Source organism: Vulpes lagopus, chromosome 1 (assembly GCF_018345385.1).
Source record: "Vulpes lagopus strain Blue_001 chromosome 1, ASM1834538v1, whole genome shotgun sequence".
Classification (NCBI taxonomy): domain Eukaryota; kingdom Metazoa; phylum Chordata; class Mammalia; order Carnivora; family Canidae; genus Vulpes; species Vulpes lagopus.
Window position 1 is genome coordinate 96450048 of NC_054824.1, and position 18336 is coordinate 96468383.

Below are 18336 nucleotides of genomic sequence, written 5' to 3' on the forward strand. Positions count from 1 at the left end.
CACCTCCTATCTAAGGAAAACGTATGTCACCTACCCAGACAATGTATTTCTTTAGACGGCAGATTTCCAGTGGGGACATCCACAGGCACCAAGTGCTCAAAGTGAGCGCACGGAGGGAACGTCATCCTCTCTGGGCCACACCCACCCCTTGACGGCCGGTCTACACACCCTGCGGAGACGGTGTCGACTCCACCCCACCCACGAGTCACGAAGCTCCTCCGAATACTTGAGCAGACGGCCGCGGACCTGGGGTCCGGCCAGGTCATCACGCTTTAGGGCTTCCCGCGTTCGTGGCATCGCCTCGCAGTGCTTGTGTCTGACTGCACGGGGCGCGGACGGGCTCGGGGAGGGCGTCCCGGGAGTGGGGACGGCACCTGCGCCCCCGCCCCCCCGCACGCCCGCGGCGCCCCGGCCCCCCGGCCCCCCGGCCCCTCCCGGCCCCCCGGCCCCTCCCGGCCCGCACAGGCCCAACTGCCCCGAGTCACGCGGCTCCCGCAGCGCGGCCCCAAGCAGGTCCGGTGACCACGTGTCAGGAAGGGCCTCAGAGGACAGGATCCGGGGGGGGGGGGGGGGGGCGGCGCTGGGGAGGCCGTTTCGCACTCAGCAAGTCACGGAGACATACCTGCGCGTGCGGGGAGCGCGTGGCGGCCGCTCGGCCGTTGCCCGCGGTCCCGGCGGCGGGAAGCCCAGGCGCGCGGGGGCCTCGGGGCGGCTCCGTCCCGGCGCTGCTCGGGGCCCGCGGCCCGCAGCCCTGCGCCCGCCCCGCGTCCGGCCTGGAGGCGGAGGACGCCGCGCCTCGGCCCTTTATAGCGCGGCGCGCGGGTGGGCGCCGGGGCCGGGGCCGGGACCGGGGGCGGGGGCGGGGGCGGGGGCGGGGGCGGCTCGGCCCCACCTCCTGCCGACCCTACGCGGGCCGCTCGGCCGGGGGGTGCGGAGAGAAGGGCGGAGAGAGGGGGGGAGGGGGGCGGGGGGCGGGGCGGGGGGCGCGGGCCCGGCGGCCGGCCCCAGGTCTGTGGACTTTTCTCCGCTCGCTGGAAATTCCCGAGCCCGAAAGGTAGCGAGCCGAGTCCCGGGCATTCCCCTGGGGGGCGGGGGGCGGGGGCGGCTCCAAGACCCGGCCTGGAATCCCGCCGAGGACCGGAGCTTGCCCCTTGGGGATGCCCCCGCGCGAATCCCAAGGACTCCACCCCGGGCGCTAGCGCGGCCCCCTGCTCCCCGGATTCACCTCCTCTGCTAATTGAGCGTTTTCTGCGGGGGCGGGGGGCTTCGGAAGGGGGAGGTGCGGGGCGCGGGGCAGACACCTCGGGCCGCACAGCTCTTCGCACGAGCGGCCCTCGCTAAGCAGCGTCGCCGCCGTGGCAGATAACGGGCCACCCATGGAGCTGTCAGGGAAGCTGGGGTGCTTCGCGGTTCCGGGGGGCAGGAGGTACAGCCGGGTCAGTTGAAAGAGTGAACTATTGCACAACATTTAAAGGATTTTGCCTGTGACATTTGGTTTCACTGTGACTCCTTTTCCTTTCGGGACACTTGTAATCCCTGTCCTGCTTCCTGCCCCGCCCCCCCGCCCCCCCGCCCCCACCCCAGGACCCCGGGTGCCACAATCCAGCTTGATGAGGAGATCGGAAATGTCTGATCCTCCAATAGGACCAGGCATCCAGAGCTCAACACTACAAGGTCCTTAAACCTTTAACAGTGTAACAGTGCGATCTCCGTCCTGACTTCCTCTCGTTGGCTGGAGACTACTATGGATTCTCCCTTTCATAAGTAGCATCAAGTCAATCATTAGAGCTCTAGAATATGAGGAGATCCACTAAGTGAAAGTAGTGCTGTCATTCCCAAATAAAAATCCACGGTTTAACCCAATGAAATTGTGTATAAACCACTGTCTCAATATTTTATTATAAACCTAAATGTCCAACTGTAATGACCAACTTACTTAAGTAATAATAATAGCATTAACTGAACTGCTAGTGGGCAGGCTTTTCTAATTCAGTTATGAAGACCAACTTGAAAAATGTATGTTAAATAAAGAACCACAGAACAAATTATATATTATCTGTGATTATAGCTATTCAGTTTTTTAAAAATCCTGGAAGAAAACATATCAAGATGCTAATGCTTACCACATTCAGATGATAGAATTATGGATTCTATCCATAGATTTTGTCTAGATTTTACAGTTTTTAAAAATAATGATGCCCTTGGGCACCTGAGTGGCTCAGTGGGTTAAGTATCTGCCTTCAGCTCATGTCATGAGGGAGGCTAACCCCAGGCTCCAAGCTCAGTAGGGACTCTGTTTCTCTCTCCCTCTGTCTCTTCCTCTGCTTGTGCTTTCTCTCTCTCTCTCTCTCTCTCTCTCAAATTAAAAATAATAATAATAAAATCTTAAAAAATAATAATAATGCCCTTTATATTTATAATGGAAAATATATACAACAAAGTATACTATTTGGCTGGCATGCTAATATTCAAAACTATGTGATACTGGCCTAACATAACCTTTTCAGAAGAAATTAAAACACTGTATCTTATTGTTCTGAGAAAGATTTAGGTAATATTCCAAATTCTACACTTAAAGGCATTTTGGGGGGATGCCTGGGTGACTCAGCTGATTAAACATGGGACTCCTGATTTCCACTCAAGTCATGATCTCACAGTTGTGAGATCATGCCCTGTGCTGGGCTCCACACTCAGCACAGTCTGCTTGAGATTCCCTTTCTCCCTCTCCCCTATTCACGCTCTCTAAATAAATCTTTAAAAAATAATAATAAAGGCATTTTTTTTAAAAAAAACTTCCACACCAGAGAATAGAAAGACAAGTTAGAGGGATGCCTAGGTGGCAGAGTCAGTTAAAGCATCTGACTCCTTTTTTCTTTTAAGATATGTTTATTAAGTTTAGAGAGTGCACGAGTGGGGAGATGGGCAGAGGGAGAGGACAGAGAATCTCAAGCAGACTCCTATCTGAGTGTGGAACTTGAGGCTGGGCTCCATCCCACAAAGAGTCAGACAGTTAAGCAACTGAGACACCTAAGCACTGCATAAGTATCTGACTTTTGATTTTGGCTCAGGTCATGATCTCAGGGTCATGAGATTGAGCCCCACATCAGGGTCTGCACTTGGCATGGAGCCTGGTTAAGAGTCTCTCTTCCTTTCTCTGCTCGTCCCCCAATTCACATGCTTCTCTCTCTCTCAGAAAGAAAAAGAAAAGAAAAGAAAAGAAAAAAAAGAAAAGAAAAAGAAAGAAAGAAAGAAAGAAAGAAAGGAGAAAAAAAGGCAAATTAGAAAAGGGACAAAGTGAAATAGAATACTTCAAGAAACTATCTCATTAAATCTTTAGGGCCTTATGTAACTGCATCAAAAAGTAACAGCAACTGGATACGATCACAAAAAATCATCTGTACAAACAAGAAGCATCAGTCCAAAGCCCTGGCAAGGTAGTGGAAACTGAAATTCTCCTGAGAAGATGATGCCCCAGCCTCCTCTAGCAATCTTTGAGAAAATGCTCAGAAAGTCCTTTCATGAAAAAGAAAATCTCTCTTTACAAAAGTCTAACAAGTTGTAGTTATAAAGGGCTATGTACTCTCACATACCTTGGTTCAAATTCAAACTTGATTTCCTCATCTATAAAATGTAGCTAATATTACCTACATTAGATCGTGATCAGAATTAAATATTAGGGATTAAGCCCCGGAAATAAAAGACAAACATTATTATTTTCTTAGTTCTATCTTCCTTCTTCCCTTAGTTGTATTTCTCAAAGTATAGAACACTACCATTGTATCAGAATCACTGGACACTTGTAATGAAGGTTGATTCCACAATTCGTGGAGGCATGACTCCTAATTCTATATTTTTATCAAGTATTCTAGGTGATTCTCAGACACTAAAGCTTAAAAACCATTAAAATGAGGCTATCTTAATATTTTAACTACTTGTTCCTCTTTAGACTCAGAAAATAATAAAAAATCTTGTACCCCTTATATGTATTTTATACATCTGAAGATGGCCCAAAGCTAAGAAAGGAAGATCTTACACTCTCCGTTCTAAGTTAAAACTCCAAATTCTTTGGCCCACTCTCCTAAGACTGTATGTTTTCATGCTCAATATCTCTGAGCCTCTCTTCATCTCTAAAACCTTCCCAGTCTCTTTATTTGTCCATTTAGGGGAAACTAAAACTAGACTGTTAACCTTGTGGCTCAAAAAGAGAAGAGTACTTATACTTCTAAATGGCCCCAAGTTAACCTAAACTCATTTAAAATTAGTAAGGTAAAGATAGTCAAGTAAAATTGATCATTCAATTATTTTAAGATAGCCAGTAGGAATAGTTTTTTTATTTCCAAGCATGAGAGAATGTGTGTACCTTAATAAATACCTGTTCTAGATCTCAATATATAACTTTAATTTCTAATTAGATTTAGATTTCAATTTCTAATGTTGGTATGCAATTCAAAATAACAACCAAAAAAGAAACACTTGAAATTGATGTACGTAAACATCAGTATTGTTTACATAACAGTCAGTTCTTAAAACCCTCAAACTTCAAAACACAAAAATAAATTTCCATTTATAGATTCCCCCCTTCCAGCTCCAAAAGTGGTTATTCTAAAGTATTCATCATGTAAAATGTAGGTGAAATAAGTAACAATCATCCAGGGCAGGTATCAATTCAACACACAGATTTTGTGTACTGCTTTTCCTTTTGCTTCTCTTCTAGATAAAAGCAGGATGTCGTAAATATATTCTCACAAGAAAATTCTAATCAAGGATACTGGCCTTTTTGAGCACTTCAGAAAAGGTGATTCATCAAGAGAAACTCCTGAGACACAGCAATTTTCAGCGTGCTACAGGAGCCACCAACCATAAGCCTCAGGAGTTCATCCCACTCAAGATGGACCAACTGTGCTATTCATACAGATAAGCTCAATCTCCTTGACCAGATAAGCTGCAAACACTCCACTACCCACCATTTAGTTCAGAACATTTTTCACAGTTTTTAGCATAGTAATCTCCCCTCTCAGGAGAGGCTAATTCAAACCCACTCATTAGCATCTTTGGTTACCAGGGCAATACAGCGAGTAGATGTTGTTCATAATGGTTCTCCCATGGCTATGTAAAGATTGGAAGAAATCCTATAGGTAGATATAAGTGCAACCTGCATTTTCCAAGCTCCTTGTAAGTCTTACATAAAGTCCAGTTCTTTTTGAAATTTTGTACATGTCCATAGCAGCCATCTCTCCATGGGACCAGCCATTAACTTCCTGTAATGCAGGTCATGTGATTCCTCCAGTCCCCCTCCAGGGCAGGCTAGGTCTCCAAGGGGCACACAAAGGACAAGAACATGTCCAGCTGGTTCTTCACAATAACTTCATCTGGATGTAGCTTGTGGGGTAAATAATGAGCCAAGGTCATCTCCCAGGCATCAACAAGATACACTCCAACCCCTGAGAACATCTTCCGAAGGATAGTGTCCAGCTGAAAGTTGTACCAGTCACTGTTGAAAAGGCTCACCTCAGGCCCCAGCTCTTGGGCATTAGCTGTTCGGATGACTACCACGGTCTTAGGGCTTCGATCCAGGAGCTGGACCACTGCTCGACGGATATTCCTAAGCCGCCGGATATACACTTCCAAGGGGAAAGTGCTGAAATGAGACCATATAGCTATGGCAACCACCGTGTTCTTCCCTCCCACGATGCCATTCAGCTCATTTGCCACATAACGGAGCTCACTGCTAAAGACAGTTGTAAAACGGATGGGTGGACCATGGCAGCGATATTTGAGCAGGATGTTGTGCTTCTGGTCCACCGCAAGGAAAGGACCCACATTCTTGGGACTACCCAAGTTAAACTCCACTAAATCTGAAACAAGGAAAACGCAAATGCATAAAAATGTTCAAACCAAACACATATATTATAATCATTCTTAGTAGCTTAAAAGAAATTTTTTTAAAAATAAAAGTATAACAAAAAGGTACAAGTATAAAGGAAATACCTATTTCACTGGCCTCAATGGACCTTTTTTCTAACATATTATTTAAACCATCAATGATAGATTCTATACCTATGTCCATATACCTCAGAAGTAAAATAACCTGTTGACCTCTACCATTAGGCCAAGAAATCTTCCTGTTTGCACTGACTGCTGAATATTTAAAAAAAAAAAATTCAATGTGGCATTTACACACGAATGTTCTAATAGGCAAATACTATTTCTTCCAAGACCAGAGCTATAACGTCTGCTTTTTTAAGAACACGTAATAGTAACCAAATACTTCTTTTTGCAATACATGAAAGAGCAACCCTGTATCTTTTGACTTTTGATTTCACCCTAGGGATGGAAAATCATATTAATGTTTTAGAGAATGCCGCTCTGTCACAAGAATAACAAAGCGGCACAAGTTAGAACTCCCTCCTTCCTCCTCATTATCTAGTTGGTGTTTCAAAGTCTAGTCCCCCTGAGATCTTCTGAAGGTCCCAGGAATCAGTGATTATTTCTCTTCTGTTAACTCTAAAAAAACTCTTATCTATACAATTCATCACTTAACATATGCCCCATAAGAAAAGAGGGCCTGTCTCATATCCTTAAAAGTTCCTACAAGTGCTTTACAGAGCAGGGACTAAATAACTTCTGGCAACCCAAGTCAATTAACACTTCCTAAGCACCTATTCAGCACCAGCCACGTATTGCCATGAGCCAACAATGGTCAGATTGGTAAGTCACAGTCCTTGCTCTCAAGAGGTTTCCAGTCCATTCTGAAGAAGTCACATCACACTATAATTGGCCTACAGTCTTCTTAAGGGCTAAAGTTTCACTCTTCTCTCCATGCAGTCCCAGGTTCCTCTTCTAGATTTTCCCACCTAATTCATAACTATTCAGCATTTGGCCCCACTTAAAATGAATAAACTCAAGTTATCATTTTTTTTCTTTTGATTAAGATCAAGCACTGACACAAGGCTTTATCAGGTGAAAATCTGTCTGGAAAGGATACGGTGGAAAACAGTCAAGACACTCAATGTGATCACTGCTGTGAAAGGAAATAATGAGCCACATCATTAGAACTTAAGAAACAAACAACTACAGACTCATGGAGGGCCCTGCCTTGTCAGCACCAAACATCAAAACATGTTTAGCATTAGGCCATACAAATTATATCTCTTTTGCTAGTTCTTAACTTATGCTTTATCAACTACACTCAGCTATGTCTGTTTCAGAAAATCAAGCAAAACAGAAGCAGAAATTAACTTTCTACTTTTGGGGATCATATCTACTTCTTCCTTTCCTTCTAAAAATTAAATCTGAAACTACATTGGTGTAAAAAAATAAAAGAGGAAAAGAAAACTCACAATAAACTATGGGAATGTGCTTTATGGAAAGTCCTGCCCATACACAGCCCTCAAAAATAGTTCCCACGGAATTATTTTTCAGCTCTCTACACTATAAGCTGGGTCTTTAGGAAGGTTACTGAGATTCATCCCTCCTCACCTTGTCCATACATCTTCCACGAAGAGAAAAAGGCCTTGAATAAAGGATGGCCCTCCAGTGAGTGGGGCTTTATTCCAAGTCCGGATAGCACCCCCAGAGCTCAGGAGTGAAATCAGGAAGCTAAGAATGCTGGGACTTACCAAGACTCCCTCCATAGGAGCCAGCTCATCTCAGAATCATACCAATGGAATGCCCAACAGATGACACTGGGAAGGCTTTGGTGAATAGATGAATTAAAATGGAACACAGTTTGGCTGCTTCCTTCCAGTTAAATCTATTACAAACTTGGAGTCTGACCAAACAGAACTAGGAGAGAATTGATTTCCAATATGTCCACCTCTATTTTAGAGCCCAGATAGCAGAAGTAAAAGACTGCTGTAAGGTGATACTGTCCAGCTGCCTCATTGCACACATGGAGAAATGAAGACCCAAGAAGTAAATAATGTGTCCAAGATTGCATAGCTAATCAGTGGTAGGAAACTTCAACAAGAACCCAGCACTTCCATCCAATACATCAACCCCACTGTGGATCGGAAACCATCACACATCTCTCCAGGGTTAGGATACCTCTTTAGTCCCACAGAGATATAACTACTTCCTCACCTGATGCCCTTCTTCAGGAACTGGAGTGAAGAAAGCTGATTTTGTGCATGTGGAAAAGAGTTATAAAACAAAATGCAAAGTACCAACCTGGAACAAAGGCAGTAAGGTATTCAAACCACTGCCTGATTGTTGAGTCACCAAATAAATACACCACTTTTCTTTGTAAGCATTCTGTAATGTTGTCAGGGTCATTAAACTGGCGCATCTTAAACTTTCTGGGCCTCCATTGATCTTTATAATAATACCCAGAAGGAAAAATTCCTGAGCCTTGAGATAGTTCTGAATTCTTCGTTTCTGAAAAGAAAGGGGAAAAAGTAAGACATTCTGAAAGTGTCCTCCAACAAACCATAAATGGAAAATGCTCCACGAAACAAAATTATGCCCCTATATTTATTAGTTTGCTGGTATATGGGTCACATTTCCTTCCATCACACTTCAAAGAAATCCCAAATTTTCCCCTTGCTATAAATGGTTCTCCTTTGCACAACAGTAGGAAGATCTGAAACGTGTGTGAGGGTACTGGTGGACAGAGGGGAAAAGAGGACTTTGAGCATTCTCCTCTGATTATACGTGTTTTTTTATCAAAGCCAAAAATAAAAGCAAGCAAATACCACGGAAATGTGTAGATAAAAGAATTGTCCAGTTTTATCCCAGAGTAAGTTTTCATACAAAGGCTTATGAGGTAAGTAATATCTTAGTTCATATTTTACATATGTATAATAAAATCAGTCCACTGCTGCTCAGCCTATTAAAAGGGAAGTTTTAACCTACAGGTCCTGATAATCAAATATGAATTCAGAAGACCACCGCTTAACACAGAGAACAAACCAAATAAACCCACTCTCAAGAATTATTCCCCACAATGCAAAAGATTTAGAAGGTCTTTCTGCACAATGAACAGGATTTAGCTAGGCTACAACCATGAGTACACAAGCACCAGGACACGTTTCAGAGGGAGAGTCAACATCCTTCTGCCCTAACACCTCCCTTGGAAAATGCTTCTGTAGAAACAACACACTTTACATGCTTCAAAATAAACAGACAGGGATGACTAATATTTCTTGTGAGTTTACTTTGCAATTAAACGTATTATCTCATTTGATGCTCATGATAACCCTTTAAGGTAGATCCTATTGTTACCTCTACCTTTCAGAACAGTTAAGCAACTTGACCTAGACCCAGAGCTAGTAAGTAGCAAAGCTAAGACCTGACCTAAGCAGGTGATCCCCAAAGCCCATGCCCTAACCACTGTACTACATCACCTCTCAAAAACAGATGGTTGTAAATGTAGATTTTCTTTTCGGCTTTTTTCCTGAAGGGGTACACTTACTCATTTCCAACACTTATTCAAATCTACATTCTTCAAAAACCACCAATTATTTTACATCACTCCTTATATGCCCCAAGGGTCAAACTTTGATCATAATCCAGTAATTCTATAGTCTTCTCGGTTAATCCACAATTCGAAATCCAAATGTTTACATGACTCAGCAATTTAAGAGTCCTGTATTTGTGACTATTTTCAGCTTATCATCTTGATATTATTCATATTACTCAAAATTACTTTGATTTTATTCTCTACAAAGAAGATGCTCTATTTGACAGTGCATGTTTCATTTCTTAACTTAGCCATCTGCTAATTCTTTGAAGGCTCAGGGCCTAAGTAGAAAAGTCAATAGCATTTTTTAAAAACTTTACTTGGAAAAAAGAAAGAAAACTAACAACTTTACTTGGAAAACGTGATTATCAAAGAAAAAATTAGGGTGGAGGGGTAAATATTTATCTGGCCTATTCAAAAACAATTTCTCCACATGTTACCAAGTGTGGCTTTACTATGTTGCCACATCTTACCCAAAGCTCCCTCATTACATCAGCATCTCAAGGTTACACAGGCTGAGAGCTCTAGAGCAGATACCTGGGACCCAAAGAAAACATTTACTAGATTGGGAATTAAAAGTGATTTTGAAGTTACAGTTTTTATCATGGTTAATTCAGGAGACTTGGCTATTCTGTGTCAAATACATGTTATAAAGAAAAGTATGTATCACACAGGAAACAATTACCACTTCTATTCAAATGTTAATTATATTTACTACCAGAGTTAAGTCAAGTAAAGCAAATCAATTACTGAACCTGACATTAATTCTGTACACGTGCAGCACTAGATAAGAGTAGTTTTAAAGTGAAATGCATGTACCTACATTGCCCTCTTATGGTCAGCTAAGACAAATACATTTCCTATTTTAATAAGACTAATAATAAGCAGGCTGAGGTTGTTTCAAAAGTCAGCATTTCTTTTAATTCCCAATCTAGTAAGTGCATTTTACGGAGGAAAACTAAATATTGGTATAGGTAGAAATACCTATAGATTCAAAGAATGTTGAAAGGGACCTCAGGCAATGGCTAGTCCAAATCTCTTTTTAAAAAGGTGAAGAAAAAAAAAAAAAAAAGGTGAAGAATGTCACAGAGTGACTTGCCAAAGTTTCTCAGAGAGTTGTAGAGACTTAGTGGTAAAGGGAGTACTGTTTACAAAGGCATACATCATTTCATTACTGGTAAGAGATCTGGGAGTGGGCTTCGTACCCCCAAATGATATCAGTTAGTTGGATTTTATACGTAGGATATGAGCCCTTTGATTTTCTAAGTTAACCAAGTAAAATGTATTATGTACTCCGTATTTTTTCCAACAACGGGAAAGTAGTTGTCTTTAAAACAGCTTTGTCTAATTTGTTATGCTATTACATCAACATCAGAACGACGTCTCATCCAAAAAGGCACTACTAGTTTGGTTTTCACCAAGCAGCATCAAACACTATTTTATCATTCACACCATCGTTTGGATGTACTAAGTAGTAGAGAGTTGATAAATGTCACTATTGCAGACAAACTTAAACATCAAGGTGTCTTTCACACCTCCCAAGCATGTAAAGAGGTAGCAGAAAATGGAGTGAACTTGACTGAGAGGCTCTGGTTAATGTCTGACTCCACCTATCCAACATGAAACCTCAGGAATCACTTAAACTCATATCTTATTCATCCCCTGCATTCTCAGAGTCTGGTCTAGCATCAGGCACAGAGCAGATATCAAAACTATGACTGAGTCTCTGGAACTTGGTTTCGTTATCTACAAAACAGGTAAATGACTAGTTATTTTGAAGGTTTGTTATGAAAGTTCAATGCTAGAGTAGTATTAATAGTTTTTAATATAAACGGCAACACTGGAATGCTGGAAATATTCTATTTGTTCTAAACATTCTATATCTTTATGTGGGCGGCAGTTACACTTTATTAGTTTTCCGTTGCTGTGTGACCACTGACCACAAACTTAGTAGTTTAAACAAGGGACATTTATTATCACAGAGCTCCGTCTGTCAAGAGTCCAGGGCATGGCACAGCAAGGTTCTCTGCTCAGAGTCTCACAGGTTGAAATCAGGTTGTCAGCAGGGCTGTATTCCTTTCTGAAGACAAGGAAAGTCTGCTTCCAAGCTTATTCAAGTGGTTGGCCAAATTCACTTCCTTGTGGTTATAAGATCATGTTTCCTTGGTGGGTGGTTGTTTGTTTTTGTTGTTTTTTGGTCTATAAACAACACAGATTTATTTCCTACAGTTCTAGAGGCTGGAATGCTGATATCAAGATGACAGAATTATAAGACATTCAAATCAAGACATGTCAAGTGAAGACATCAAGCATGGCTGTGTTCTGATGAGAGTTTTCTTCCTGTTCAGAATGGCACCTTCTTGTTTGGTAGAAGGACAAGGGATTTTTCTGGAAGTTCTTTTATAAGGATACTAATCACACCCATGAGAGCTCCAACCACAAGACCTAACTAATCACCTCCCAAAAGCTCTACTTCCTTTTATTTTTCTTTTAAAAGTTTATTTGAGAGAGAGAGAGAAAGTGAGTGAGAGAGAAAGAAAGCACAAGTTGGTGGAGAGGGACAGAGGGTGAAGCAGACTCCTTCCTCGATGTGGGGCTCTGGTCCCAGGAGGATTGTCAGCCTTCAGTTCCTAGAACCTGTCTATATTTTTTTGCCAAATGGCTTCCTCCACCTTTAAAGCCAGCAACAAAGAATCTCCTTTACTTGGAAGACTTCACATGCTTTGAAGCTCTTCAAGAAGAACCTGGTCCCTGTTGAGGGCTTATCCAATTAGGTCAGGTCTACCCAGGATAGTATCTTTTTTAAACATCAACTTTGTTACATAATCAAAACATGGGAGTGATCCCATCATATCTTAGGTCCTTCTCACACTCAAGAGGGAAAAAAAATTATATAAGGGCATGGGTCACTGGGAGTCATCTTAGAATTCACCTACCACAGCTACAAAGACAGAAATGTAAAATTCCATTGTACTATACATTTACAATGCATGTGTTCTATTGTGTATAAGATACACCTCAAAAAGTAAAGAATATAGCAAAGGGCTACAAAGATGTTACTGTTTATTCTACTTGCTATTAAATCTAGTTTCATCCCAGACTCTCAGTAAGCTCGCCCAAAAATATGAGCTCTAGTTTAGTTGTTGATGAGGTCAGAACCCATCAAGGCTTTGTTAGGCTATGATGGTCTAGGGACCACAGTTACATGTACTAAGAAAAAGTCAACAGCAATTCTGACACTGAGAAAGCCTATCAGAAACCAGATGCTTGTCCCAATGATTCTTTGCTTCCAACTGCAATTATACCCATGTGCGGGGATTCAAACAATTCAGCAGATTAAACATGCATCTTAGAATAATTTTAACTTATAGGAAAATCAGTTAAAACTAACACACAAAAAAAAAGAGAAGGGGGAGGAAACCCTTCAAAATAAAGGATTCATAATCAAAATAACACAAGTCGAAAGAACCTTCCAAGGCCAGGGCAAAGAAAACATAAGATGGGCCTGAAACATCTTTTGGCGCCAGAAAGTAAGGAAATGCTTATGGGGCGGGGGGGGGAGGGGGAAGGGGGGGAAATGACAGGATGTCAAAGGGTATAGGAGCCAAACTGAAAAAGTTCCCAATTGCCAAAACTGGAGCAATTAGAGCAAAAAATAAATAACAATTGAATTAGGTAATAACTGAAATGATCACGAGTCTATACTGACATAAACAAATAGGAAAGAAGGGACAACACTTTCTTACAGAAAAATTCCAATTAATAAGTGTGTTAGGAATGAGTGATTAAAAAATCAGAATTACAAGACTCCTGGGTGGCTCAGTGATTCAGAATCTGCCTTGGGCTCAAGGCATGATTCCAGGATCGGGGATTGAGTCCCACATCAGGCTCCCCATGCAGAGCCTGCTTCTCCCTCTGCTGTGTCTCTGCCTCTCTCTCTGTGTGTCTCTCATGAAAATGAAAGAAAAGAGAAAAGAAAAGAAAGAAAAGAAAAGAAAAGAAAGAAAAGAAAAGAAAAGAAAAGAAAAGAAAAGAAAAGAAAAGAAAAGAAAGAGAAAGAAAGAAAAGAAAGAAAGAAAGAAAGAAAGAAAGAAAGAAAGAAAGAAAGAAAGAAAGAAAGAAAGAAAGAAAGAATCAGAATTACATACCAGAGAAATAATTGCTGCTGGAAAGATCTCCTAATGAATGCAAAGATTAGTGGGTGAAAGTATAAGCAGGAACAGGATATTTACATCCTAATGTAAGACAGAAACATCTGGAGAGTAGCTTCCTGTGGCTACTGTAACAAATTGCCACATATCTGGTGGCTTAAAACAATACAAATTTATTAACCATTTTGGAAGACAGAAGTCCAAATTTAGTATCACTGGGCCAAAACCTAGGTATCAGCAAGGCCATGCTCTCTCTGGAGGAGCTAGGGAACAATGTGTCTCCTTGCCTCTCCTAGAGCAGTATTCTCTGGCTCATGGTACCTCTCTCCATCTGTTAAGCCAGCGGCATGACATCTTCAAGTCTCTCTCTGCTTCCACTGTGACACTGTCTTCTGCTTCTATATGAAATCTCCTTCTGCCTCCCTCTTAAGAGGACACTAGTGGTTGTGTTTAGGGCCCACTCAGTATATCCAGATAATCTCTCCCCATCTCTAGAACTATTAATTTAACATACATGCAAAGTTTCCTCTGCCATCCATACACAGCAACATTCATAAATTTGAGGGATTAAGATCTGGGTATCTTGGCGGGGGGGCATTATTCAGCCCACCACAGTCTCAAAGTATCTCCCCAGAATACAGAGTCAACATAAAGAGAAGAGGGTAGCCCCGGTCGCCCAGCGGTTTAGCGCCACCTTCGGCTTGGGTGTGATCCTGGAGACCTGGGATTGAGTCCCACATCGGGCTCCCTGTATGGAGACTGCTTCTCCCTCTGCCTGTGTCTCTGCCTCTCTCTCTCTCTCTCTCTCTCTGTGTCTGTCATGAATAAATAAATAAAATCTTTAAAAAAAAAAAAAACATAAAGAGAAGAGAGCCCTGATGGACACCACATGAACCAAGTGATCTAAGTTAACATCATTAACAATACTACTAACATCACGTACTCCCTTAAAAGGATACGGCATCATTTCTGTGCTATTCTTCCAAAAATGTGTAATCTCATGCTAATCATTAGAAAACATTAGACAAATCCAAAGTTAGAAACATTCTAAAAATATCTGACCAGTGCTCTTCAAAGTGCAAAGGTCATGGAAGATAATGTCATAGAGGGAAGACTAAGGAAACAGTGATTAAATGCAGTGTGGGATCCTACACTGGATTCTGGAACAGAGAATGGACATTAGTGGTTAAACTGATGAAATCCAAATAAACTCTACAGTGTCGTGATGTTAAAATCATAGTTTTGAAAGTATTAGGTGGTTATGTAAGGGGAAGGGTGTAGGCCATGCAGGAACCTTGTACTATTTCTGTAACTCATATTTAGGTTTAAATTATCTGAAAACAAAAAAGTTAAAAAGGAGGAAGAAAGGAAGGAAGAGAGGAAGACAGGGAGGGAGAGAGGGAGGGATGTAAGCCCATGGTTTAGGGTCTTTGAATCCAGCCTGCTGGTCACAAGAGTAGACTGCAGTGAAGTTCTCCTAAACTGTGTGTCTTTGATATTATGTAAGCAATTGCTCTTCTCTTTTCTTTCCAACTATATACCTGCTCTGAGACAGTCTTCTCAAACCAGGCTATTCTGCTCCTATTGATTCACGGTTCCTTTCTCTACCTCTAAAAATCCATCAAGTGAAGCCTGGGTGGCTCAATCAGTTAAGCATCTGACTTTGGCTTGGGTAATAATCTCAAGGTCCTGGAATCGAGTCTAGCAAAAAGGCTCCTTGCTCAATAGAGAGTCTGCTTGTCTCTCTCCCTCTGCCCCTCCCCATACTCATTCATTCTTTCTCTCTCTCTCATATAAAGTCTTTATGATAAATAAAAAATAAAAGTCCATCAAAAGTCTCACTGGTTACTAAATCTGTCTTCTCTCTAACCAGAACAGTACATCACAAACCTACAACCACTTCTTGGCTGAACACCAAGACCTGTCATGTACAGGTCAACTATCCAAAGTTCCACCCACTGGCTATTGCACTAGACATGTAGGGACAGGGCAGGCAAGCCAGAAGGCTGGGACTGTAGCAAAGAAGAGTAGCTGTGATATACCAGAATGGGGCCTCCTGAGGTGTCAGACATTAAAGAGTATGAGGAGTGAGGACTATGAGGGATAGATATGGAAGGTGAGGCCCAGGCAAATAAAAGATTTCCATTAATGATGTTTCATATATAAATTTTTTCAAATTAGTAACTCCCTGGCTTTAAGTAAATCAAATAGTCTTTCGCTAGGAAAAGTTTGGGATTTCTTGTGGTACATGATGGTGGAGACCCGAGATATAGACTGGCAGCATCCTGGCTGCATCTGGGCCACAGACAAATGTTACTTAGCCCACAAAATATTTTAAAGTTTTCAGCCGGATGCTCATGTTTTGAAATCTAAAGACATAAATTACACTTAAAGATTGAAGATTAAGACTTCTGATGTTTCTCGTAGGAAAAAAAAACCCTATAGATCTGGCCACACTGTGTCTACATTTCTGCACAGCAGCAAAACAGATGGAACTGCAGAGAAGCTGTCCTTGCTCTTTGGGTACTTCACCACTCACACAAGGCATGTATATGACTAGTACCCACCGTTACTAGATTCATATATTATATACACAGGCTCTATGGTATCTGTGTTTGCAGTATCTGTGTGGGAGACTACACATAGATGCTTTCAACAACTATAAGGACCTTGCCTGCCATCTGCATAAGCTTTCTAAATAATATTCATCCTTTCTTTCTAAAAATCACCATGGCTATTTATTTCTGTTCTGCAAAAACAGAACACATACATTTACTCTTCTGAATTCTGTTGTCTTCCTTTTAATAATATCCTATACCAATGGATCAAAATCATGAAGAAGGTTTGTTAAAACACAAACTGCTGGGCCCTACACCCCAGTGTTTCTGATTCAGTAGCCTAAGACCTGAGAATCTGCAATTCTAGCAAGTCCCCGCTAATGCTGATGTTGCTAATGCAGACATCACGCTTTGAGAAAAATGGACATTCGATAACCCAATACTTTTGATTTCAAAAAATTCCCCGACAATTTTACACACATTTCTTGAATATCTCTAGAACACCACTATTCTCCCACAGAACCTCTGCAATAATGTATACATTCTATATAAAATGCTGTCCAACATGGCAGTCACTAGCTACACGTGGCTCTGAAAGATGTGTGACTTAAGAACTAAATTTTAGACTTTACTTAATTTTAATCAACTTAAATTTGAAGAGCCACATGAGGCTAGTAGCTACCATATTGAACAGTATAGCACTAACAGCTCCTAAGGAGGCAACCAGAGAGGAAAGAGGGCGAAGAAGATAAATTTTACATGCATATACATAGCAGAGCCCAAGATTATGCATATGAGGTCTGATTTATTTTAATCAAAAGGTTCTTTTAGTATTTTCAATTGTGCCCAGAGGTATGGCCATGGCATATTAAAAAGAGGAAAAAAGTTTTCATGACATAAGTGAAACCACAAAGCCTCAATCCATTTAGCAAGAAAAACAATAAATCATCAAAGTTCACTCCTTTTTACCTTTGATGCTCGTGGGAATCACAGTCACCCAATCAGGTCCACTGGAGTTGATTGGCATTTTGATATTGACACCACTTTAAAGGGAATAAAAAGAGTACAAGCTTAGATTAAAGAACACTTATTTTCTAATATGTATCTTCATTTGTAAATTAAAACACTGGTGTGATCTGATAGAACCTTAAGATGAAATATTCTTATAAATGTTAACACAATTAATAAACTATGTCTCATAATAAGCAGTTTATATAGACATATAAAGTAAATACAAATTAAATAGGTTTTTAATTTTTCACTGCTTAGCACTGAGAGTCTAAGCTCCAAAATGACAAATTACGGTCTGAATTATTTATTCCCCTTGGGACTCAGGAAATGGCTCACACTGATGAGAATGTCCCTTCTGTTGCTAATTTTCAGGCTACAAATCGAGGCAGCATTAAGTCACATGTTGGATTCCTCAGACCTTGGCCAGAACAAAGAGAAGTCTTACTGGAGACACTCATCACCAGATACACGCTCTTGCAGTACTTTGCTCACCTCTGCTACGGCTCTATTGTGCCTCTTTCTAAAACATACACTCCTCAAAGGCACAGTTTGTGTTTCACTACCCTTTTGTCTTCAGTACTTAGCATAAGCCCTGAACTAGAGTCCACATTGGGAAAATAACTGATAGAGAGCTGTGTGGAAAAGTGGGGGCGAGTGGAGTCCAGGGGAAAAGTACTGAAAACTTGGTATAACTATGCCAGAAACTGGGATCCCTGGGTGGCACAGCAGTTTAGTGCCTGCCTTTGGCCCAGGGCGCGATCCTGGAGATCCGGGATCGAATCCCACTTGGGCTCCTGGTGCATGGAGCCTGCTTCTCCCTCTGCCTGTGTCTCTGCCTCTCTCTCTCTCTGTGTGACTATCATAAATAAATAAAAATTAAAAAAAAAAAAACTATGCCAGAAACTGATCACAATAACTAACCTCCTACACTTAGAAAACAAATAACATAATAACAAAAAAAAAAAAAAAAAAAAAAAAGAAAACAAATAACATAAAATGATAACTTTCCAAATTCCTGATACAGGAACTGAGTCATATTTTGTTTCATCAAAAGACAATTCAAAAGAGAGGGGCGCCTGGGTGGCTCCATCAGTTAAGTGTCCGACTCTTGACTTCAGCAAGGCATGGAGTCTGCTGATGAGTGTCTCTCTCCCTC

General features: G+C 41.5%; 1 protein-coding gene across 3 annotated transcripts in view; it reads right to left on the reverse strand.

The window, feature by feature from the left end:
- Positions 1-4301: 4301 nt before the first annotated feature.
- The window catches only part of NXPE3 (neurexophilin and PC-esterase domain family member 3), a 47868-nt gene continuing 33833 nt past the window's right edge, over positions 4302-18336 (reverse strand). For all 3 annotated transcript variants that reach the window (XM_041771495.1, XM_041771482.1, XM_041771489.1), the window contains 3 exons: positions 17139-17212; positions 8170-8376; positions 4302-5855 (listed from right to left, as the gene is read on the reverse strand). In XM_041771495.1, the coding sequence (XP_041627429.1) occupies positions 5305-5855; positions 8170-8376; positions 17139-17212 (832 nt within the window). In that variant the 3' untranslated portion in view covers positions 4302-5304. The remainder of the gene's footprint in view (positions 5856-8169; positions 8377-17138; positions 17213-18336) is intronic.